The sequence below is a fragment of the Falco naumanni genome, chromosome Z (genome assembly GCF_017639655.2).
Source record: "Falco naumanni isolate bFalNau1 chromosome Z, bFalNau1.pat, whole genome shotgun sequence".
In the NCBI taxonomy this organism is placed as follows: Eukaryota; Metazoa; Chordata; class Aves; order Falconiformes; family Falconidae; genus Falco; species Falco naumanni.
In genome coordinates this window covers 41,968,563-41,992,851 of record NC_054080.1, presented here as the reverse complement: position 1 = coordinate 41,992,851, position 24,289 = coordinate 41,968,563, and the positions used below count along the sequence as shown (strand labels likewise).

At 44.0% G+C, this 24,289-nt stretch overlaps 1 protein-coding gene across 1 annotated transcript; it reads right to left on the bottom strand.

The window, feature by feature from the left end:
* Nucleotides 1-2,975: 2,975 nt before the first annotated feature.
* On the bottom strand, nucleotides 2,976-5,398 carry GAS1 (growth arrest specific 1). Its single transcript, XM_040580408.1, has 2 exons — nucleotides 3,882-5,398; nucleotides 2,976-3,578 (listed from the first exon to the last, which is right to left on the bottom strand). The coding sequence occupies exon 1, from the start codon at nucleotides 5,396-5,398 to the stop codon at nucleotides 4,406-4,408; it is 993 nt and encodes a 330-aa protein (XP_040436342.1). The 3' UTR covers nucleotides 2,976-3,578; nucleotides 3,882-4,405.
* Nucleotides 5,399-24,289: the final 18,891 nt, after the last annotated feature.

Sequence of the window (24,289 nt, the reverse complement as noted above, 5' to 3'; positions counted from 1 at the left end):
GAATGTCTGAACTTGTTTTAGTGACGTTGAAGATGCAATGCAACTCGGACACTCAAGCAGTGTTTTCCATGACTCAGCTGGTGGTGAGTTTGTGTCCCACTATTTTTAGTATGAGCACCTTGGCTATTTTGGAGCTCCTCTCATTGCTGTCTAGTGTACCCAAACAACAAAACAAACCAAATAGCAAGTACTGGTTTTGCATTGCGTTGAGATGGAATGTCTTGTTCTGCACCTGCAAAGTTGTCTTCAGCCACCTTTGCAGCTTTACCACAGATTTTCAATATAGATGCATGCCTGTGATGAGGAATCTGGTACACTAACAGCTCTTGGAAGGGGTGCTAAGGAGATTGTAACTAAAATCCATCATGCTTTCCAGAGTGACCGTGAAAGACTTGGCCAAACAAGAGCTTTGCTTCCATCATTGTAAGGCTTCGTTTCATAACAGTTTTGAAAGTTACATATGTCTGCCTGTATACATTGGTGTATATTGTTAAAAATAAACAGAGACCTTATGTTATGTCCATTGTGATTGCATACAAAAGCTTTGCTGTGTGCTTGAGTGATCAGTGAAGCTTGAATCTCCCTCTATTTACTGTATGGTCACTGTCAGTTCAATGAACTGCCTCCTTGTTCTCCACCATTGTCCCACACTCCCTTAAACATTTGTCACTGAAGTGCCTCCAAAGACAAATAAACTGTCACCAAGAATTCAAACCTGGTAACTGGGAATAAAAAGGGAGCAGAACCTACGGGATTATTTTACATGAAATGGTGGAGAGCTCCTTCTCCCCCCAGAAGAGATTGACTGGACAGGACCTCGACAAGGAGTACTTCCAAATACCCAGACAAATGAGAGAACTTCCTCTCCTGTGGAAAATCTCACTCTGTCAGGCAACATGAAGTCTTTTCCGTGCTTAAAGCTGTCCTTGCTACAACCCTTGACATTTCAAGAATTTGCACTTGTCTCAAAATCAAGCAAAAGAAATACAAATTTGATGGACGTCAACATTTGCACAGGCTTTGCTGGTTGGGACACATATGAATACAGCCAGCCATTCTTCCTGGAAATTGTGCTTACTGTGACAACACAACAAATCCCACAGAGTTATCTCCTTATGGGGAGGAGCTCACAGGACAGAATTACTTCAGCTGTGTTTATTGTACAATTATTTAAATTAAAACAATCCACTTTTTGCAGAGAAGGAAGCATACAGAGGAGCCCTCCCCTGCCTAGTGGTGTGCTCAGTGTTGATTTATTCCAGGCAGATGCTTTTGACAGGAGCCTGTAAAATCAAGTCTTGAGTTTATTGTAGCAGTTAATTATCAGTCCTTTTCTAGTGCTAATGTCTTTTACTCCTAACTGAAGAAAAATAAAGACTTAGCTGGGACTTAATTTTTCATCAACAACGAGTTAAATAGTCCTTGTGGGCACTAACTGTTGACAAACTGAAAATATGTTTCTGAGCATCTCCTGAAGAACGGGAGAAAATACTTAAGACCATCCCTATGCAATTGTGAACTCAGCACTTTGTAAAGAAAGCTGACTCCGTTTACAACAAAGTCTCACCCAAGTACTCTGTCCTCTTCCTGAAGAAACAACGTTTCCAGCTTTGTTTTAACAATAAGCTTACTCAACCGTTCAGATGACTTTAAAAACGAACTTCAGATCATAGCCGCGCACCGTACTCATACACTTGTTTGGTATCACAACTATTTGGAGGTTGGTTTGTGTGTGCACGCGTGTGCCTGTGTGCATTCATTGCTGGGCAACCTAATCAAATACAAACCCTAAAGAAAAAATAAAATAATCTGTCGTTGAAATAACTAATTCAGAAGCAGGGATTTCCAATTTTGTTGATTTATACAACAGACAGATGTGGATTTGTGCTCTGTCAAGATCTGGTGAGATGAAAAAGACACTATCTTGCTAATCTGTCACCCCCTCAGTCAAAGTTTATTTGTGGTAGCTTTTAAACTTCTGACTCGCCTTCCAATTACAGCATTTAAAATGAAAAGCTTTAAATAAACACCATGAATAGAAGATAAATAAACTCCCCCACTCCCCCCCCTTTCCCTTTTTCCTTCTTTTTTTTTGTGTGAGTGCCTAGCTTGACACAGTCCAAACTCAAATCCCCAGAGGACTGAGCTCTCTCTTTTGTGTTAATGTTTAAAAGATTTTCCAATGCCAGAGTTTATTCCTACTGCAAACATTTCTATTTACAAGGTCAAGTGTATCAACACTCGACACAGCTTAAGAGTGTAATTATTTATCTAAGGGTGTTTGAGTGTAGATCAGTAGCTCTGGCAGCAAACCAGGTTTCAGCACGATGCAAAGTAACTCTTAAGAACAATATTACAAGATCTAGTAATTGCTGATCCCTCCAGTGTGTTTACTTTTGCATTCTTTGGTTTGGGAGAAGGCAGGCTGAATGGCAAACTTCCGTGTGTTTTGTTGCAGCCCCCTTGATGCGTGCGCCACTGCCCGCACGAAGCCTTGTTCCAAACACTTGCCGCCTCTGTGTAATGTATTTCTCACCATTTACTTGTTTGCACGCCTAGGAGCATTTCTAAGACTGTCAGTAAGAGCAACATGCCTCCACTTCTGGAAGAAAGCGCGGCGCACTAGTAATTCCACATACATATGGGAGCAGCGTCCTTGAATTGCTTTACTCTTTTCGGGCACTGGCGAGTTACCATGCCAACGCATTATAAAATCAACCACTCTTTTAAAGTAGTACTTTCAAAGCTGTATTTACTTCTTGCATGTAATTATTCATTAAAGTAAGAATAGCAGTAATTTACATCTATGTAAAGCATTACAGGCAGACAGATTTTTGTTTGCTGATTCTTTTTGGTTTGTTATTCTGTTGTTTGCCACCTCCACCATCACCACCACCCCCTTCCCCCCCCCCCCCCCCCCCCCCTCCCCCGGGTCTGAGAGTTCAAGTGTCCCTGCAAAACAATTTCACCACATCCATTATTTAAAGCTCTTTACTAATTTACATGTTCAGAAAATACAAAAAGCCATACATATTTAAAACACAGGCCTTTTTTATGCCTCCTATAAAAATTACAAGGTTTAAGGCTGCTCAAAAATGCATTTATACAATTCTACAATGTTCATAAAGTCTCTCCAAATAAGAAAGTTAACTTCCAATCTGTAAAATACACTGTACATTCGATATTCTGGAGAATACTTCATTGAATCACTGTTACTGATATCCCCTTAAACATAAAATGAAATCTGTACTTTTCCAGACAAGAATAGCAAATGCAATTATCTGTCAAATAGGATGTGGCCTTAAAACTTTTTTATTATTTTTTAAATAAATTATTCCAAAAGCATACAATTTATAAAATTCTATATACAGAGAAGAGCGACTGGTAACAAATCCCAGTTTTAAATACATTTTTAATATAAGATTTACCAGAGGTCAGCACCCTGATATGACGAGAGGCAATATAACTTTTCAGGATATTTGTACATACATGTTCTCGAGTTTAAAAGTGTCTTTCAAAGATGGCAGTGCAGAGCTCTTTTACAACAAAAGTTGCATTGTTCAGTATAGCCAACAACTCTGAAAAAAAAAACAACAAACCTTTTTTTTTTTTTTTTTTATGCCACTAGGTTAAAGAGGAAGAGACGGCTGCTGGCACGCTTTTGTTATAAGGAAGATGTGTGTGCAAGAGGGAGTGCTGTAAACCACAGTGTTCAGTCTGCTATTTCCTTAAATTTAATTAATGGCAGATGCAGCGTAACCCCCGCTCGGGGCCCAGCCGCACCGCAAAGAGCGAGCCTTGGCGGCCGATAACCAAGTTGCTGACTAACCAGTATGGCAACAGCTTTGGCAGCACGTTTGGGTAGCGCACCTCTTTCTCACCTTCATGTCAAAACGCTTAACGAAAGCCACCATCAGCACGCCATCACCCCCGCAGCCCCGGCGGGCGGCAGCGGGAGCCCGCCGCGGCCTCGCTGGCACCTCCGTCAGCCCGTCCGCCGGCGGCCCGCACGGGGCGGCAGCAATTGCATAGTGCACAGAGACCGGCACCCTAAAGGCGAGAGGCCGCGGCCGCCCGCTCCGCTCCGCCTCGCTCGGCCGCCGTCCCCCCGGCCAGCCCGCAAGGCCGCGGCGGCTTCGCCCGCGGAAGGCTGCCGGGCCGGGTCGGGGGAAGGGTGCGGACGGGCGCCGCGGGCAGCAGCGGAGGCGGCGGGGGGGCCGCCGCCCGCGGGGAGACGCGGGGCGGAGCAGGAGCGCCCGGGCCAACGGCCGGGGGATTAACGGTCAGGGCGTTTAAAACCGCGCCGCACCGAGGGGCCCCGCTGGCCGGTGCTCCCTCCCGCCGCCTCCAGGCCCGCGGGATGGCCATCGGCGGCCCGGCGCGGCGCGGCCCGGCGGGAGGGACGCTAGAGCCGCGGCAGCAGCGGCAGCAAGAGGGAGGCCAGCAGCGCCCAGGCCGCGGCGGCGGGCGGGCCAGCGCTATCCGCTGGCACGGGGAAGCCGGGCTCGGAGCCCGCATTGTCCTCCGCGTCGTCCCTCCCCTTCTGGCTCGGCTCCTCCTCGTAGTCCTCGTCGTAGTACTCCTCCAGGCCGCCGTCCGAGCCGCCGCTGCTGCCGGCGCCGTTGCCGCCCATGTCCGCGCCGAAGCAGAGGCGGGCCATGTTCTCCTTGACCGACTCGCAGATAGGCCGCTCCAGCCCGTCGCAGACGCAGTCGTTGAGCAGCACGGCCTTGGGCACGGCCAGCATGTCCTCGATGACGGCGCGGCACTCCGGCGTGCAGCGCAGCCCGTTGAACAGCTTCCCGCAGTAGGTCATGTAGCGGTTGAGCGCCAGGCTGCAGCGGCTGTCCCAGTCGCAGCGCCGCCGCGCCTCCGTGCAGCCCATGACGCCGCCGCCGGGGCCGCCGCCGGGGCCGCCGCCGGGACCGCCGGGGCCGCCGGCCGCCGGGCTGCTGGTGCGGGGCAGGCAGGGCTCGATGGCGCGCTTGGTGGCGCGGCAGTTCTCGTCCTGCGCGCAGTCGCAGTCCTCCAGCGCCGGGCCGCGCCGGGTGTGGTTGAGCTGGATGAGGGCCGCGATGCAGTGGCTGGGGCACCGCCGCCTGGAGGAGGCGGCGGAGCTTGCAGCGGCCGCCGGCCCGTCCCCACCGCCTCCCGCCGGCGCCTGCTGCAGGAGCACCGGGGCGCACGCCTCGGCGTACTGGTTGTAAGCGTAGCTGCACTCGGGCTCCCCCTGACACTGCAGCACCGCCTGCCAGCAGATCAGCCGCCGGCCCTGCACCAGCGAGCCCCGCGGCGGCCACACGGCGCCCAGCGCCGCCGCCAGCCACAGCCAGGCGGCCGGACGCGGCCAGCGGCCCCCGCCGCCGCCTCCGTGCCGAGCGGGCGAGCGGGCCACCATCGCAGGCGGCGGCGGCGGCTGCTGCCGCAGGCGAGCGAGGGAGAGGCGCTGGTAGACGACGACGAGGAGGAGAAGGAGCTGCCGCCCGTGGAAAAGTTTGCAAAACTCCCGCCGGCCGTGTGCATGAGGTCTCCTCGCATCAATCCATCCGCGCCGGTGCTGGGGCCCTCCAGCCCCCGGGAGCTGGAACCGGCGGGGCCGCCGTACGAAGCGGGCGCCCGGGGCCTTCCCGTGCACCCCACCCGCTGCTGCCGGCTTGGCGAGGCGGCGGCGAAGGCGCCCGGAGAGGTTGGGGGAAATCAGTGCAAACGGGGGCTCGGAGGAGAGCGGCTCCGGAGTGCGCTCGGGGACTTGCAGGCTGCGCCGGGAGAGCTCATGGTGCTGTCCTCCTCCTCATGCAGTTCCGTTTCTCTCTTTTTTTTTTCTTTCTCTCTCTCTCGGTTTTTTTTTTTTTTAAACAAAATCAGTGCCCAGCTGCTGCTGCTGCTTCGTCGGGAGCTTTTAACTCTCCGCTCGCAGCATCTCTGCACATGCCAGCCGCTCCGATCCCATTCACAGTCCCGGCTCCGCTCACTCCCTCTCGGTACGGGTTGCACTTTCGGGTGGCGGGGAGAAGAAATGTCTCTCCCCGCTAGCAAGAAGATAGCACAGGGAAAGGAGAAGAGGCAGCCTTCAGGATCTCTTTCTCTCTGAGCGACTGATGCTGCTTCTGTTGTCAACAAGCCCTGCAAGCTGCTCTGCGGATCCGTCTGTGGATCTTTTTTTCTTTGCAAGGCTTTAAATACAAAAGTGCCCTCCGAGCAGCAGCAACGTGCTCTGATTAGGCCTCATTATGCATGCATGGAAAAGCAAACAAACAAAAAAAATTAGCAACGCTTCTTCTTTTACACATCCCCCCAGCCTGCGCTCTCTCGCTCTCTTTCTCCTTTTCTCCACTTTTTTCTCCCTTCGCTCGGCCCCCTTTCACTGCCTCGCCACTTGCCATTGGCCCAGCCTGTTGTTGAAACTTTTTTTTTTCCCTCCTCTCTTTACGATCTGCTGGAGGGAGGGAAGGAGAGAGGGGGGCTGGAGGGCAGCTCACATTCAAAGCTTGAAAGGAAAGGCTTAAGGAGAGTGACAGCCCCCCGAGGAGCCCCTCCTCCCGTTAAGGCGGCGCGGCGGCCGGGCCGGAGGCGCGCGGCGGCGGCGGGGGTCGGCGCTCGGGGGCGGCGGGGGAGCGCCCTGCGCCTCCGCGAAAGGGCAGCGGCGCGGGTCTGCGTGCTGCCTGTGCGGGCACGCTGCTCCTGAACTGATCTGCCCTTTACAGCAAGGGGAAAAAAAGGTCTCTATCCCGTGTGATGTGTGTACCCAAACTTCCCACTGATTCAAGTGAGGGCAGAGCCGCTTCCCGAAAGAAAGAGAAAGGTAGGGAGTATCAGGCTCAAAATGGGACCGACTTTGCTTCTTGCTGAAATCTGAACAGAGCTCCTGGTTCCAGTATTAGTACACTCAGGGAGAGAAAGCTAACTTAGTGGTGCGCTCCGGCCGTGTAAGTACTGCTTTGCTATGCCTTCGGTGTTGCAGCTTTCCACTTACCGCATCCCCCACCGATTTTAAACTCACTCAGCTCAGCTTCTCGCCAGTGGTTTTCGTGCACGGGTTTAAGACCCTGACCTACGAGGATGCCTGTTGGCGAAAATACAGTAGGTCTCAGTATAGTTCTTTGATACTTTAATAAAGAACTGCCAATTAGTGAAAAGTTGTTTAAAATCTGTTAGAGGATGAAGTTTGTCTTCATTGAAAACAAAATGCCTTGCTGACGTCCTGCCTTCCTGTTATACTCTCCATCCGCTTTGCTTTGCTTATAAGGAACTAGACACAAAAATAGAAATATTAAGGCACAACGAGAGGAGCATAGCGAAATAAGTAAGTAGTGGTGGATTTAGCCATTCCCTTTCGCTTCAGTGCTACCTTAATTCCAGAGCAACATTGTCTCCAACCACAAGGGGCATCTGTATCTGCTGCCTGTCAAAACTGGCGCTTTTTTCATCCTAAAACTATCAACTCCATCTGTCACAGAAATTAGGACTAAATCTATTTTCCAGAACTCGGGGATCTTGGGATTCTATGCGGTGTGGACTGATGTCTGTCTGAAAGTGCGTGGAAGGTGGAATGGCGGTGTGGTGTGGCTGGGAGTCAGCGTGATTGATATGTTGAGAAGCATTCGTAAGAATTTTCTCCATTGTCATCTGGTTTACAAGCTGCTTGTGTTTCTCCTTCACTACGGTTTTGTCTCTTCTGGTGCAAAAATCGTGTTTGCTTGTGTTCTTAAATCTGTGAAAACTCCATTCAGAACCCCTGCCTTCATCCACCTAGTTGAGAGCCATTTCTTTCAATTCTTGTTTAATAAGGTTATTAAAAATGCCAGATGCCATTTAGGCAGAGTGCAGTAAATACACATTGCAATCTACTCTGGGCTCATTCACGCATTACTTTGCAGCCCTGGTCACTGATGGTAACACTGTTAGTGGTGGAAGTCAGCTAGTTTGGAGTGGGTAAGTTGGAGTCAACGTTGCTGTACAAAAAAGCACTGTTGCACCACCTGATAGCTAGGGAAACCTGTCCACGTTTGTGCACCTGGAGAGAAAGGGACCTGCATACCAGGACGTTCCAGTCCTAGAGAGCCTGAGAGAGGGGACTGCAGTGGGGCAGGGTCGAACCTTGGGATGGGACAGTGGCCTCCTGAGCTTCCTCCGCACAGGAGAGCAGGAATGGCTGGCTATCAGTCCCAGTGCAGCTGCCTTCTGCAGACAGCTGGGGCATGAGCTCTGCCCCCTCCCAGCTTCTGACTTCATCTGCAAAATCCATCCAGCTTGGGCTGCCCTTAGTTTTTGGAGCAGAAAGCAGGCTGTTTACTTTGTGAGGAATGGCAGCAGCTGAACTTCGGACCTCCCAGGAGGGGGAGTAGAGGAGCCTTCACTGCCGGCCTTGCATCCTTGCTGGCTGGGAAGAGGCAGCTGTCGAGCAGGAGGAGGGTCAGTGCGTGGTCACACTAGTGCTGACAGGCTTCCTTGGCTGGGGACAGTGTTCATTTTGCCTGCTGGTCTGAAAGGTAGGGCATGGCATGAAGCATTGCGTCATTCATAGGCAGAGATTTTTCATATGTACCTTTCAGTTAAAGAAATGCAAATTTCATACAGTAATAATAATAATGGAAGTGCTGACTTTGAGGTTTGGAATTTGGAATTATCTTTTGTATCATACAACTGAAAAAATCGTAACAGAAAATAGGTGGGCTCTTCACTTCCCACACCTTTTACCCATGTAGAATATTACCATCTACATCCAGGATTATGTATTTTTTTTTCAAGAAATCACCTTCTAAAAATGATTTAAAACATACTAGTCTGTATTTAAGGAGAACTTGGATTCTGACTGTATTTGTATCTGCCATTTTGGGTAAGGGCTTTGGGGCTCAGTGCTCTGTTGGGGGAAAGACAACTTCTAAGCCTAGGGGAATAACTCTTTGGCCTCTCTTCCTCAATGCTGGTTTTCTAACAACAGAAATGGTATTGCCAAATTCAGCTCCCCAGTTTTCAAAGTAGCTCTCAAAGTAATGAGGAAGGCAATCCTTGCTCTTTTTCACAAAGCGCCATATAGGAAAATATATCCCATGGCGGGACAGTAAAATAAGGTCTGGTAGCTTTCTGAATTCCCACATTTGCTATGTTTTCTGCTTACTGTCCTTTCCTGTCTAAGCAATTAGTTTTGCTCCTTACACCAGCTCTCCACATTACTACAGAGTAGCAGTCTTCCGTCACTAGGGGTCATTTTGGCAGCCGAAAAAGCCAGCACATATCTGACCTGGATTTATGACTCCTGGGCACCTTTTTGTTTAATCCTGGTGTCTTTTCCCCCTTTTTATTTCACACCCTTTCCTAATAGTTGTCCTATCCAACTTGTGTTTTCTTTAATTCTTTTTCTGACCTATTTTACACTGATTGTTTATAAAATAAGGACGTTAGATAGACACAAACCCAGCTGACCTTAAAATTCAGCAGTTCACATTCAGATGTAATTAAAATACATGGTCTATATATGTGGTTAATTCCTCTCAAATGATTTCTAAGCACATTTCTTTTATTGGATTATATTGCTTTTTCTACGTTTCAAGAGATTTACAACTGCTATTAAAAATGTCTGGCAGGAGTCCTGTGAATTAATTAGCTGATAAAATTTCAGTTTCTGCATCGAGTAATATCTTAGTATGTGCCTGATGGAGACACACAGCGAGAAAGCACTTTTTCTTCTTGAAGAAGAGATTGAATTCTCTACTAATAGAGGATTTCACCTGTCAATGAAAGGTATCTTTTTGCCAAACTCTGTCAGTAGTTCTCAGAACCTTTTGGCATTACGGTGTATGGGAGTCATGGGGGGCAGTAAAAGTCCTACGCATACACCAACATTCATCCTGTAGAAATGGCCTAGTAAGGTGTCACTTGCAGTAGCCTGTGCAGATGACTGAATATGGACATGTGCATATTGCTGAGTTCTTGGATCTGATGTACCCTCAGAGACCCATAAATAATAACCTCTGCAGTCTAAAGTTACAAAAGAAAAACTTTGTGACTTACCGGATTCCCAGCACAAACTTGGGGCAGGGGTGGGGACAGGGAATGAATATAATGCTTTCCCAAGTGGTGTCTGTTTCAATGGAGAAGTAAGGGCAAGTGAAGGCATTTAAATTAGGTTCTTGCTTCACATCTGGAGTAGTTTATCTTTTTATTGACTGTGCAGAGCTGTTTGGGAGATTGGTGTCTTAAGTTAGCCACCTAAACTAGGTGTGAATACTCCTCAAAATAGTCATTTTTTCACTTGAATGTGCAGAGCTTCCAGGGTGAGCATCCCTCCTCTCTCTTGCTTTATGCAGGCAGAAAAATAATGAACAGGAAGGATAGTAAGTGATTGTATTAATCAACAGTCACCCCACTGAATTGAAGCTCATGACTGGTGAGACCACTGTACTTCACACTGTAGGGTCAGTTAGACATTGTTATTTTGGCCATACATATTTAGCGTTGCCAGCGTAAAGTCTTGTGAACATTATTGAGGGCATTCAACACCTGGCCTTCAGGCCAATTATTTTTAATTGATTCACCTGTGTATTATCTGGGATTGATCCCTTCTATAATAGGTTGCACAAGTCCACTTGCACACCAGTCAGCATGGGGCTCTTATTGACACCTTAGGATACTTTATAACATTTTTCCAATCAATGCATGCTGCAGACTGCCAGTGTGATTTGTTTATGGTGTGGTTTTGGAGACTGTGTTGCATGCTATGGGGTGTGATTGGGAATGAGTGGGAGGTCAAAGCATACTGATGTAGCTTTGGAGGACTGTGTGGGGACTGTGTAGGATCAACTATGTTGACTCTGGAGTGAGCTACATGTGGAGGTGCTTTCTGGTTGCCTCCCAGAAAACAACATGGGAATGTACTAATGGATGCTGGAGGGAACTGGACTGACCCAATCTGTAAGCAACTGACTGTACTTCAGTCTCTGAGGTGTTAATGGGAGCAGAGAATAAAAAGAAGCCCATATAGTCTTGTCTTATTGCAAGAAAGGGACAGACATTTAAAAAGAATATGGAGTGGACCTGTTTAGAAGAGTTGGAGGCAGGATATCATTATTAATTTTGGAATGTTAGTTACTTGGGTCCAGCAAATACAGCGCTGTAATGGTTAACTGTGCACATAGAATCATAGAATCATGGAATCGTTTAATCATAACATTGTTTGGATTGGAAGGGACCTTTGAAGATCATCTGGTCCAACTCCCCTGCAATAAGCGTGGACATCTTCAATTAGATCAGGTTGCTCAGAGCCTCTTCCAACCTGACCTTGAAAGTTTCCAGGGATGGGGCATCTATGACCTTTCTGGGCAAACTGTTCCAGTGTTTCATGAATTTTATTGTAAAAAATATCTTCCTCGTATCTAGTCTGCATATACCCTCTTTTAGTTTAAAATCATTACCTCTTATCCTATTGCAACAGACACTACTAAAAAGTCTGTCTCCATCTTTCCTGTAAGTCCCCTTTAAGTAATGAAAGGCCACAATAAGATCTTCCCAGAGCCTTCTCTTCTCCAGGCTGAACAACCCCAACTCTCTCAGCCTTTCCTCACAGGAGAGGTATTCCATACCTGTGATCATTTTTGGCCCTTCTCCAAACCCACTCCAACAGGTTCATATCTTTCCTGTACAGAGAGACTCCAGAGCTGGACGCAGTACTGTGGGTGGGCTCTCACCAGAGCAGAGGGCCAGGATCACCTCCTTCAACCTGCTTGTCACACTTCTTTTGATGCATCCCAGGATACGGTTGGCTTTCTGGGCTGCAAATGCACATTGCTGACTCTTTCCAGCTTTTCATCTACCAGTACCCCCAAGTCCTTCTCTGCAGGGCTGCTCTCAATCCCTTCATCCCCCAGCCTGTATTGATACTGGGGGTTGCCCTGACCCTGGTGCAGGACCTTGCACTTGGCCCTGTTGAACCTCATGAAGTTCACATGGCCCTATTTCTTGAGCTTGTTGAGGTCCCTCTGGATGGCATCTCATCCCATAGGCATGTCAACTGCACCACTCAGTTTGGTGTCATCTGCAAACTTGCTGAGGGTGCACTCGAGCCCACTAGGTCATTGTCTATGTCATTGATGAAGGTACTAAACAGTACTGATCCCAGTACAGACCTCTGAGGGACACCAGTCATCACTGACCTCCATCTGGACGTTGAGCCATCGACCACTACTCTCTGGATGCAACTGATTCCTCATTTGTTGAATAGTTCACCCGTCAAATCTGTATCTCTCCAATTTAGAGAGAAGAATGTTGTGGGGGACTGTGTCAAAGGCCTCACAGAAGTCCAGATAGATGACATCTGTAGCTCTTCCCTTGTCCACTGATGTAGTCACTCCATCATAGAAGGCCATTATGTTGGTCAGGCAAGAAAGACTTGCCCTTGGTGAAGCCACGCTGACTGTCTTGAATCGCCTCCCTGTCCCCCATGTGCCTTAACATAGCTTGTAGGAGGATCTGTTCTGTGATCTTCCTGGGCACAGAGGTGAGGCTGACAGGTCAGTAGTTCCCAGTGTCCTCCTCCATTCTACCCTTTTTGAAAACGAGTGCATTGTTTCCCTTTTTCCAGTCACCAGGGATTTCACCTGACTGCCATAGTTTTTCAAGCATCATGGAGAGTGGCTTGGCAACCACTTGAGCCAGTTCTCTCAGGAGCCTGGGATGCATCTCGTCAGGTCCCATAGACTTAATGTATGTTCAGGTTCCTTAGGTGGTCATGAACCTGATCTCGTACAGTGGGAAGGACTTTGCTCCCCCAGTCCCTGCCTTAAGCTCCATCCACTCAAGAGGATACATAAACTTGCCTTAAATATATTTTCAATTCAGTGTCTCCTTTCTTTTCAATATGCCTTTTCCATTTATAATATTTACTTAAAAATTGAGTAGCATCCTTGTACAGTTAGAGATTGTTATTTATATATGAAATAGTAAGTATCATTGAGAGTATTTACCCAGTGCATCCAGTACAGTAAACATGGAAATATTGCACAATACTTTGCTGGACTTCTGCTTTTCTGAACTCTGTTCCAATCTAAACTACAAACTAGACCACACATGCTGTTAAAACAAATCTAAGAACAGAGTAGACCTCCAACCCTTTTTTGGTCCTAACAAAGGCAAAAGTAATTGTGAAGACAACACATTTCTGGTCACCTGTTAGGCCAGTTAAATAAAGGTTTTAAATAACCATGTCCTACAAAGATGAATGTAAACTACAGATGTTGTCACTATGTCAAAAAACAATTTAAACCATCACGGTATTATGGGAGTTCTTTGCTGAATATGTCAACATGTACACACAAAAAAGCAGTTAGATGTTTTTTGTTTGTTTTTTGGTTTTTGTTTGTTTATTTTTTTATTTTTAGATTTTCCCAGTATTTACAACCAGATATTCCCTGAGGCAGCTAATAGGTTTGTGTTTCATTTTCTGCATGTGCTTCCTTGAAATTCATATAATACAAGTTTGCAAGAAATAGGAAATTCTGAGTTTTCTTAGTTGAGAAGCATGAAGAAATGAGTAATTTATGGGTAAGCAGAATTCCACTCTATGTAGTCTGAAGGACAAAAATAAAAAGTACCTGTTTCATTTTTGTGGTTTCACATTACACCAACACAATCGTGTACCCTGGAAAGGTAAATACCTAATGTGATCTCTTACTTCTTCTAACCCAAAATTCAATTTCTGTATTAGAATTTGAAGATGGCTGCTGAGTGAAATGTCATTCAAAAGCATATCCCCAATCTGTTCAGTTTGGTGGGTATCTTTGATGATACTTGCCTAAGGCCTTGTTTATACACAAAAGTAGCTGAGGTTAAAATAAAACTGTCTTTCAAAACTATTTGATTAAAGCAATAAAAATCTAATTCAACATAAATTTGGAGTTAGCAAACTGATTTTGGATGTGTTCCAATAGGTCTCTTTAAGCACAGCTGGCTTCATATCATTGAGAAATGGTGATGTCTTTATTGAGTTGACCTGCTGTAAAAGAGTGACAGAATTGTTTATTACACCTTCTTAGAAGAGTTTCATTCTTTCATTTTACTAAAACAAAATGTGTATAGACTAAATAGTACACTAAACATGAAATAGGCATGCAAATATTTCAGAGTCCTGACCCAGATTACCAAATTCAAATAAATCAGTATTAATAAATAAACTAATCAAAGTGTGCCCAGGCAAGAATTTGCTCTGATTTAACTAGGTCTTTTAAAAGGCAATTTTAGTTAAGTTTTGGGCCGGTCAGCAGCCTAAACTCTCTTCAGTTCATTTGTTCATTTGCTTGAAATACTAGAGAAGAAGAATTAATTAAGATGGATTTTTATATGGAGGGAGATAGCTTGGGTGATTAGCAGACTTTATGACAAGAACAGCGACTGGGTTCATGCAGGTACACGCATCTTTCTTCCTACACTTTGCCTAAAATTAAAAAATGTCAAAGCAGTTAGTAGAGTTCATCTCCATTCCTCTACTATGCCCTTAGCTGTGGTACCTGAATTCCAGGATGAAAGAAGAATGTCTTTGTGTTTTAAAAGTTTAATTTACAAAAGTGATGAATGATTCAGTTGCTTCCATATTAGGGGCACAGTCTGAGACATTTCTAGCAGCCTGGTTTTCAGAATATGTTGAGCACCTAACCTTTGAAAATCAGATTTTCTAGTTTGACATTCAAAAAGGAATCATTCAGAATCACAGCTAGCTTTGAAAATGTATTTCCTTTCTGCAGCTAACAAAAATTAAGGGCTTCAAAAATGCTGGAGAAACACAGTCATAAACTTGTCACAGTGCTAAAAATAAACACTAAAACGTTGAGGTGGAGGATCTCAGTAACAACACCACATAATAAATGGGGCTTTCTTTGTAGGTGAAATACTGTGTTCGTGGCTTTGATACATCAAAATACACTGGGCCACCAGCTGTTCTCAGACATGTTGCAAATCAGTATTTTGTTCTTCCTAACAAACAGTGATCATTCTCCTCATTCTTGGTGGTAGTGGAGGTGAGCTATACTTTCCTCTTCCTACTTGCCTGAGGCAACTGCTCTTTTCAAAGTTCCCCAAAAGGGCTGGATCAGATTAGGGAGACTGTAAAGATGAGACTGAAGTCGGTACTTTTGGGAAAGTGGTTAACAGCAGCAGTGCTCTGGAGATTTCCCAAACTCTGGGAACTGAGTTGTACACTGGCATCATGCTGCTTTCTGGAGCCAGACCTAATATCCATGGCTGGATAGCCCAAACATGTCCAGAGGCTTACAGATATTAGACATCAGAGATGGAAAAGAGGTTTTGGAACATTCTCCATCCCCACTGCAAAATTATGCAGTCAGTGTGAGATTAGCCATTGTGTTAAATTTTCCAGTTGTTTATTTTGGCCTATTTTTAAATGTCCTAAGTGATAAGTTAAGGGATTTCTACCACTTTCTTTCAATAGATTTCTTTGTTTCAAAACATCTCTTATAACTTATGCAAATTTTTACCACCTTTAAATACCATTGTGCATAGCTATAGTTCATTTTCCCACCCAGGTAATTTTCTATCAACATTAATTCCTGTGGTATTCATAAGATTAATTATTAGGGTAATTATTGTGTAACTAATTATACCCATGCCAATTCAGTTCATTATGCTGCAGGTGAAACTGCGATATATGTAGCATTGTCTAGTCACTTTTATCTGATGTGTTAGCATTCAGACCTTAAGTAGGGCTAAAGCAGACTAGAACTAGGATTTGGTAAACACCATTGCATATATTCTGGTAAAATCCAGTCAATAGCATTTACATTTCCTTCATTCTGTTCTTCCATCGATTTTACACATTCACCCCACAAATCTGTGATCTGGAGTTACAGCTGTGTCCATAACAGGGAAGGTGTTGCTTTCATTATCATATTGTTATTTGCTCGGATACTCTAGTGTTTTTATAAAGCAAAAATGCTCACATCTTAAAATGTAAACACTTTTAAAGCAATGCCTTCCCATGTGTTTTATATCCTTGTTTTAAGTAGATGTAAATCATTATCCCTTGCATTTAATTCAAATGGATACGATCTTGTATTAATAGTAGTAGTGTACACCTGTTTCTTCCTTTGCCCACAGTCTTTACCCTATTCTGGATACCTTGCTTGTGCTTATGGGCTACAAGCTGTAATATAGAAACTTAGAAATAATGGAAAGGGCATTCCCTAAATAAAGGTTCATGTCTTAGGAGAAAAATAGCTTTACAAATTTATACGCTGTCCTTGCATTCCATCTTTGGCATTTGCTTCTTTAATCTAGCTGTAATAAAGAGAAAGTTCCCTATTTTCTGTTTGCCTCGTTCTTGAGGTCCGAGTTAGATTTGTTCCAGCAAAACCATCTGAGTTAAGCTCACAGAATGCTTTATTTTGTTACATTTGTTTCATACAATTGGAAAGATGCTATAGAGATGCTACAGAGATGAGGTTTTGCAATACACTCATGGTACATTTTTGGGGATTGCAAAGCTAGTTCTGCTTGAAAACTTTTTATAACACCCTGTTTTCAAAGGATATGTCTATAGCAAAGTAGTTTTTAACCTAAATTTAACCTGAGTTATATAACTGCTCTAGACATCCTTTTTTTTGAAAGAAAAGTGGGATCATTAACTGATTGCTTGCTTTCGGTTAGTTGGGCCTTATGACTTCAACATGTTATTTCTCCTCAGCTGGAGTGAATTGTCATACACTGGGAAGCTTAGCAGTGTGTTCTGATGTGGGTAACCGGATGCATACTGAAAGGTAGTGAGTTTCTTCAAGGTGAGGTCAAAGGATCATACATGCATGTGGGTGGCATCAGTGTCTTTTATGTTTTTTTCACCATTCTTTATTCCATTGTGGAATGGTTGCCCCTTTTTGATAACATCTTTGTACTTATTTTCCCTATGCCTCCATTTTTTCCCTTACATTTTCCTGAGGCCCTTTCTTGATTGCGTTTTATTTCAGTCCCTGCTGACGTTTAGGAAAAAAACAGCAGAGAAGAGGACCTCTATTTGGCCATATTTATTGATGCTGCGGTGGCCTCTCCGGTTACCTTTTGTCAACTTTCTTAACTGAATTTCCCTTCACAGAATTGTTTGTCAAAGGCAAACCATTGCACAAACTCACATCTAAATGTATTTCTGTGAGAATGCATCTGGATCATTTGGGTAGCCATCCTGAAATCTCTCTGGGAATCTTTCAGAGAACAGGAGTTACCACCAGGTGGAAAATTGCAGCCTGAATGGCACACTACAAATATTCAAGGCTTACAGCTCAACTCAGAGCAGACAGTTCAGAGAAAGCCATTATTTTAATTAATTCACATAAAGTGTTTAGTGAATTATTAAAGAATGTGACAAAATATGTTTGCTTGCACATCATTTGAGAACGAAGAATGGAGCAAAAAACTGTCAAACAAGAAGCTTGTTGTGAACGGTTCAGGCAGCATTCGTCTTCTTTTAGGTGGAATGTGACCCTGCTAACCCTGAAGTGTGAGTTAGACCTTTGATGTTCAAGGGGGATTCAGAACCAGGCAGACAGAATTCATCCAGCCTGGGACGGTAGTGTGTAAGTGACTGGTGACATGGTGACTACCTTTCAGTGAAACCAGGCCCAGTTTGTAACCAGCCTTAAAACCAAGGACTAGATCTAGTAGAATAATTTGAGGATCTGGGCAAGACATGGCAAGACGTGTTCCTTAAAATATTTTTACAAATTGATGAAGATAGGAAAGAAAGAAAATAGTGAAGAAACTGTAGAGGTAACAGCGAAGAGAAATTACTTTTTCCTTCTGCCTTCTCTCTTGTTTTTGAATAGGTAATTAACTTATATTGAACTATCACTGTCATCATTATCACATTAGCTGGACTATTTAGCAAGGAATAACATGTCTTTTACATGGTTTGATTTGACAACTCAGTGAAAGAGAAGCAAGGGGGTTTTAGCAGAAAAAATGAATGTTGTAGGGAAAATGTCCTGATCACAGGTGAAAAGCATCATAATTTTTCTCCACTTCTGGCCTTTTAGATTCAGTGTCGTCCTGGTAATGTTCACATCTGCATATGTGGTATGGATATGAGAATTTATCTTGTTACAGCTATGTAACAAGTCAGTCAGCATCCTCAGACAGCACACCTGAAAAGGCACAGGAAGAATACAAGATATATATCTTTTGAAACAAGTAGGCATTTACGGTCATTGTGGATGAAAATCACCCCTGTACAAATAGCTAGCAAAAAGCCCTGTGTTCCCTCTTCCTGGAACTACAACTTAAACTGGGCAGACGGAAGGTTGCAGTGCAGTGGAGTGTCTGTATGGTCCATCTATGTCAGGAAAGATTTTTATGCACGGAACTGGTAAATCTGATGGAAATGGGTGCTGTTCATGGAACATGCCCTGGAAACAGTGAGAAGGGGGAAACTCTTCTCATTGGCAATATGGTGAAAACCCAGCTGCAGTTGTATCATGGCTGTTAGAAACGTAGGTACCAATTTTACTAGCAATAGCAAATAGCACTGCCCTGCAATTTCGGTCAATATTTCCCCAGGAACGTAAAGCTATTCATGACATACCTGCAAGCTTTCTTGGTTTTTCTCCCCATGAATAGCACTGGGTTATTCCTGACTGCCATAGAATTTTTTAACGGAACACATTAAACAAAGCTAAATTCAGTAAATGAAAGTTGTCAAAACTGCTTTGTATTTGACAGGAATACAAATGTATAATATTTTTTCCCCCAAAAAAAAAGTCAAGTTATTGAACTGTAGAGTTGTTTAGGAGGAAACAGCTTGCCTCTTTTTTCAGCTAAGAGGTAGCATGCAAGGTCATTCATTTAGAAATAGGGCAATTTCCTGTACTTTACTAAATCTTGTCTTGTAAAGGTAGAAAAACAGACATATCAAAAAGCCTTTATGATATATAATGCATACTGTGTTTTCTGAACCTTGGAATGAGCAGTTCTCTCAGTGCCCTCTCCTTGCTCTCAACCCTAAGCAATCTATTACCCACTGCTGCTCTTTAGCAGATGGCTTCTCTGTGGAATGAGCTAGTCCTGTTCCAGGAACAAATTCTTGTGCTGGATAGGGTCAAGAGGAATAAGTTTTTGGTGACCAAATTTTAATCTTACTTATTGTAAATCATGAGAAACTGTACTGATTTTCATCAGCAAGAATCCTTAATTGGACCTCAGGCCTCCAGTTGATTGCTTTGTAATGTCACAAATCACTGTAATCCACTTCTGAGGTCACAGAGAAATCTCCCTACGTTTGGTTCTGTTCTGACATTGTTTCTTTCTAACTTTGTGCTTTGTGTAATTATAACAGAATAATATGCTTTGGGCACCTTTCATTTTTTGTCCTGTAAGAGGCTAATAAACCATTAAGGATATTTTACAACATGGTGAGTGCTATTTTGCAGTGTTTCATTAGCCACAAATCCACAAGTCACCTTCAGGAATTCCAGATGACAGACTGGAGGTATTTTTGCAGCTGTTCTATGTGAGCTCATGAAAGTCTTGTTCCCTTTAAAGGAAAGAAGAAGAAGAAAAAAAAAAAAGACCTTTTTATGTATCAATCCTTTTGACAGTCCTCTGTAAAGCAAGAAGACTCATCTCTGTTATAGATGAGTACTATGCATTTTATCCATATGCCTGTGGATAGTTCAAATATCATCTCTCTTGTAAAATACTTTTACTGTAGAATTGAATGAAGTGACTGCCTTTGAATAGGATATAATAAGCTGCAAAATGCTTTGAATGGCTGTTCACTTAATAAAATATCGCCTAAAGCGATGCTATCTTCTGACTATTATATGGTGTTTCACGAGTTGACTTTTACAATTGAATTCCCTGCCATCTTTATGTACCGGAGAACATCTTGAAAAAATCAGGCTACAAATAGTGACTGTTTTCTAAAGGTCAAAGAAATTGTAAGGGAGAAAAAAAGTCTTTTCTGAAAAGAAATATTCAGGAAGCTCTGAATATTTATATACTGATATCATCTTTAGACCTCCAGGGTGTTTCAGAGTACAGACAGCTACAGTTTTTAATAAAAATGTTTTCCAAACTGAATTTCATTTCTCATTTCAGATATATAAAAAAAGATTAGTTTCCTGACTCATACTTCTTTGTTTGAATTTTAACAGTTTGTGTTTGGTCCTGTTCCAAAACAATTTTCTGTCCATTTTAAAAGTGCTAAGGCTTGGGATATAGAACTGCCAAGGACTGTTTGGAAAAACATATGCTAAAGACTTTCCTACAAGGTAGTAGAAGGGGATGGATGGTTCATTTGAAATGACCTCTGTTTACATAACAGTATTCTAGCATGTACTAGCTGGTGAGATCGTGCACATTCTATACTGCTATTTTAAAAGTGCAGTCAGTTCACTAAGTCAGTGTGCAGATGTCTGTGTTTGTCCATCTGCCCTGAGCACTCTTTTGCAGTCCTCCATTTTTCATCCTTACCAGAATGCACCAGCATCTACTGTTCTTTTCATGGTGGAGATATCATCTACCTGTTTAAGTGCCAGTCCTGCTCGGGATCAGTCTCTTTACAGCTGTGCACTGTATCGCTGTACAATGTTTTCTACGCCTGCCCTAAGATATAAAGAGGAACTGCCTCTGCTTGCCATCTGGGGATCTGAAGGATCAGGAAATCCCTGAAATGAAATATTGCCACAAACATAATTAATGGACTCTGACAGTTGTCAAAAAGTCTGTGGAATGCAATGGGAAATGACATCTTTCTCTTTATAAAGAGCACAAAGGTCAGGTAGAAGATGGAGGAACAAAGAGTATGAAGTCCTTGAATAACATCCAGTGCAGAGAGACACAGTTATAACCTGGTTGTGGCCTTCAGCAATCTTCCAAGCATTGACAAGCTATGCAAGATAGGGTATGAGACAAGACAGCAATGGAGTGGTAATGAACACTTCACAGCAACAGCATTACAGCCCATCTTCCTGCATCAGGTTGGTTCCCTTCTGACTGGCAGCGAGATATTGGATTTGCAAATGGAAGCAGCCATATGTTTCTGCACGGCTACAGGAAAGCCGCCCCTGTGCTCTCACCTGGCGGAGTGTGCACAGTGGTTTGGTAGCTGGCACAGGAGCTGGCATGCACAGCTGGAGGTGTATGGTAGCCACATTTTGTATGTGTTGGCTGGACACAATGGCATCCAAAAGGATATGGGTTGCAGGATGCCATAAACTGTGGGGGATTTGTGAGTTTGAACCCTGTCCCACAGTATCAGTTGTTGTCTGTCTTCTACATTGTCCATAATAACTGGCCAGGCAAGATCCCAGCTAATGTGGGGGGCTGTACCCATAGGTGTATTGAATACACAATCTGATGGCTGAGGGCTGAGTACAAACGCGGAAGAAGAGATGGTGGCTTCTGCCTGTAGTTACGTAAATACCTTGCCACCCAGTATGCACTATTTAGGGGGACCAAAGCAGCTGCTAAATGTAACCTAGACAAGCTCCGTATGAACCACATGTGCATGCACCATGGCCCCAGCAAAACAGTGACTGTTTAGCTTAATGAAGTGGCAATGTGTGTGTAAGGGAAGGGAGAGACCTTATCTGCAAGTACTGGAAATACGAGCTTCTCTTCAGGGGCTCTGCAGTTTGTGCAGTTCCCAGGGAGCATAGGTTAGTGGAATTCTGCTTCCAGGATTTCCAGACTTTGTGTGCACCTGCTCAAGTGTACAGAAGGACTGAAGCATTTTGACTAGCACCCAGTCGTGGAACTGGGGGCAGTGGGAGGAAATTGGGAAAGAAAGGACATTCTCCCCTTGGAGAAAAGCACTAGAGCGTGACGGAAGCTGTGTTATTTCTGTTTCGCTGCTAGACTAGGCAAAACCAGAGAATATGTGGCAGAGAGAAAGGCTCCATTTCTTGGGTGTGCTGTGAGTTGCCTGTTTGTATTTCAGCCAAAAAGAATGGGACTGAGGAGGTTTTTAAACAGTGTCAGCTTTTCCTGGACTTTGGTTTGAAAAGAAGCTGTGAGAACGTAGTATTTGATTTATCAAAGAGAGTCTATGAAACAAATTAACCTTGAAGGAAGAAGGTTCTCTCTGCCTTGAAGCAGATGGGGTGTGGACGAATTTGCGTGAAGGATTCCTCAGTGGATTCTTCAGCCTGGCAGCGAGGAAACAAAGCCGTGAAGAAAAGATAAACCCTCCCATCTGTCCTTCCGAACAAAGAGGTGATGTAAATGAAGAAGAGTTCATGCTACTTGAAATCTCTGGGTGCTGCTGACTTACGTTCTTATAAAGTAGAGCTTGACTGTCACATTCCAGATCCACACACAGACCTGACAGATAAAAATCACAGCATAATTTGTGACTCCTGAAAAAAAAATGCAATAAAACACTATGTTCTGTCTCTCAGAGATGAAACAAGAGAGAGAGAGGGAGGAGTGAAGGAGAGGAAGGAGGAGAGTTTGTTGCAGTTGTCTAGTTTGGTACCTATCCTGTCCAACTTTTCAGTCTTCGCTTTCCCAGACCCTGGCTTCAGAGCTCTTCAGCCACTTTCCTTTTCATTCCTCTTCAATCACTCCAAGATCTACCAAGCCCTCCATACCATCTTTCAACTTGCACAATCTATACCACTCTCACTTTGCCATTGTATTTCTTTGTGTACAACACACTCATTAAAGAATAAATGTACCACACCTGCCATGTCAGTGTCTTCATTCATAGCCCTTGCTACTTTTCTTCAACAGTCCTTCTTCCCTCTTTCGTTATCATTCATACAGGTAAAAAAAAAAATCCTCAAGAAAGTATTGTTGTATTGTTTTCTGTCCACATAGTCTGCAGCATTGTCAGTGTGGGATGTCAAAATAATGCAGGAAAAGAACGACAGACTGTAATAAGCTCCGATTAAATAGATAGAGATCACACTCTTGGCAAAGCTGGAATCTGGTGTTCTACTTAGCATCTATCTCCTGTTCCACATTTCATAGGCAGATGTGTTAACTACACTTACAGTTTCTGTATGTTTCCCATTATAAGGCCCCTTCTTACACTTGCTGCTAAGTTTGCCAAATTGTTTTAACTGTGGAGGCTGAAAGTTTTCCATTCTGGATATCTACTTCAGGTTGAATTTAGAGGAGCTTTAGAGGAAATAAAGTATGCTATTCATGTTGAAATTAATTTATTTTCAGTTGACTGTTCAATCCTACAGATTGAAACAAGCCTTTGAAATCTGTGGCAAATAAAGAAGAGGGCATGTTGCCATCATGCCAGAATGTGCCCTTTGCTTACTTGTGTTGGGTGGGTAAAACATTGATCATGTATTTGGCCATGTTGTCTTTTGTTTTTATATAACTCAGCAGAAACTTAAGAATGAAGCAGATGCTTTTGCCACAGAGTGAGCATGTCCCACAGCAGACCAGCAGTCACTGGGTACAATTTATTTTTTTTTTTTCTCAATTTGTTCTTTTGGGTCTTTCTTTGGCTCCTTAAGTTTGGGAGTTACAGTAAAAGAAGGATTAGTTTCCTGGTTAAGGCAGATGAGGGCTTCTTCAGCAACTGGACTGTTTCTCTACATCTCTTGCTGGACCACCATTTGAGTTGGACTCTTCTTGTACAGCCATTAGCTATGTATTTTCATGCCCATCCAGGAAACGCATCTGCAGACAGCTTTGCAGAATGGCTGAGAGCTCATAGGACAGAGTGAGGCTGATTGCAGAAGTTCCATATATGCAGTACACACTCAGGTTCTAGGTATGCCAAAAAATCAACCACCAGCAACTTGTTTTTGACAAACCTAGTGTTCTTTTTTCAGTACTTCACACTCCCAGGCTGTAGGGTAGGAACAGAGAGCACTGAACCTGCAGGTGGTCTAGTAAAGGCACAGTGAGAGAGGGCATCCCTACAACAGCCGAGAGGGAGTAAATACCTGTGCATGCAGTGCAGAGCTTAAGTACATCATGTCAAATGGGAGACCCATGTAAGAAATGCGTAAATGAAAAAGAATTAAAGAATAGCTGGCTGCTTACTGAATGAGGCACAGCTTGGATAGGTCAGAGGGAGGTTTGTGTGGCTGTGTGGTAACACACCAAATGGACAAATGGCATTAAGACTGGGAAATCTTGCAACTTGTCATTCCTTATTCATGAAAGCTTGGCTTTCCAGCCTGAACAGTCTTTTGACATAGGTGTTTAAGAACGTGGAAGGGGAAGGAGACAGGTACAGTCTACGGCAGCTCATTTTTATTAGTGTTAAGTTTGGGATTTGCTTTCCTGACATGTATGTTATATAAAATCTCTATGAAATACTTTGGAACTT

What these genes read in the sequence shown, in the direction of transcription:
- GAS1 (XM_040580408.1), bottom strand. Translation starts at nt 5,398, where the DNA reads ATGGTGGCCCGCTCGCCCGCTCGGCACGGAGGCGGCGGCGGGGGCCGC.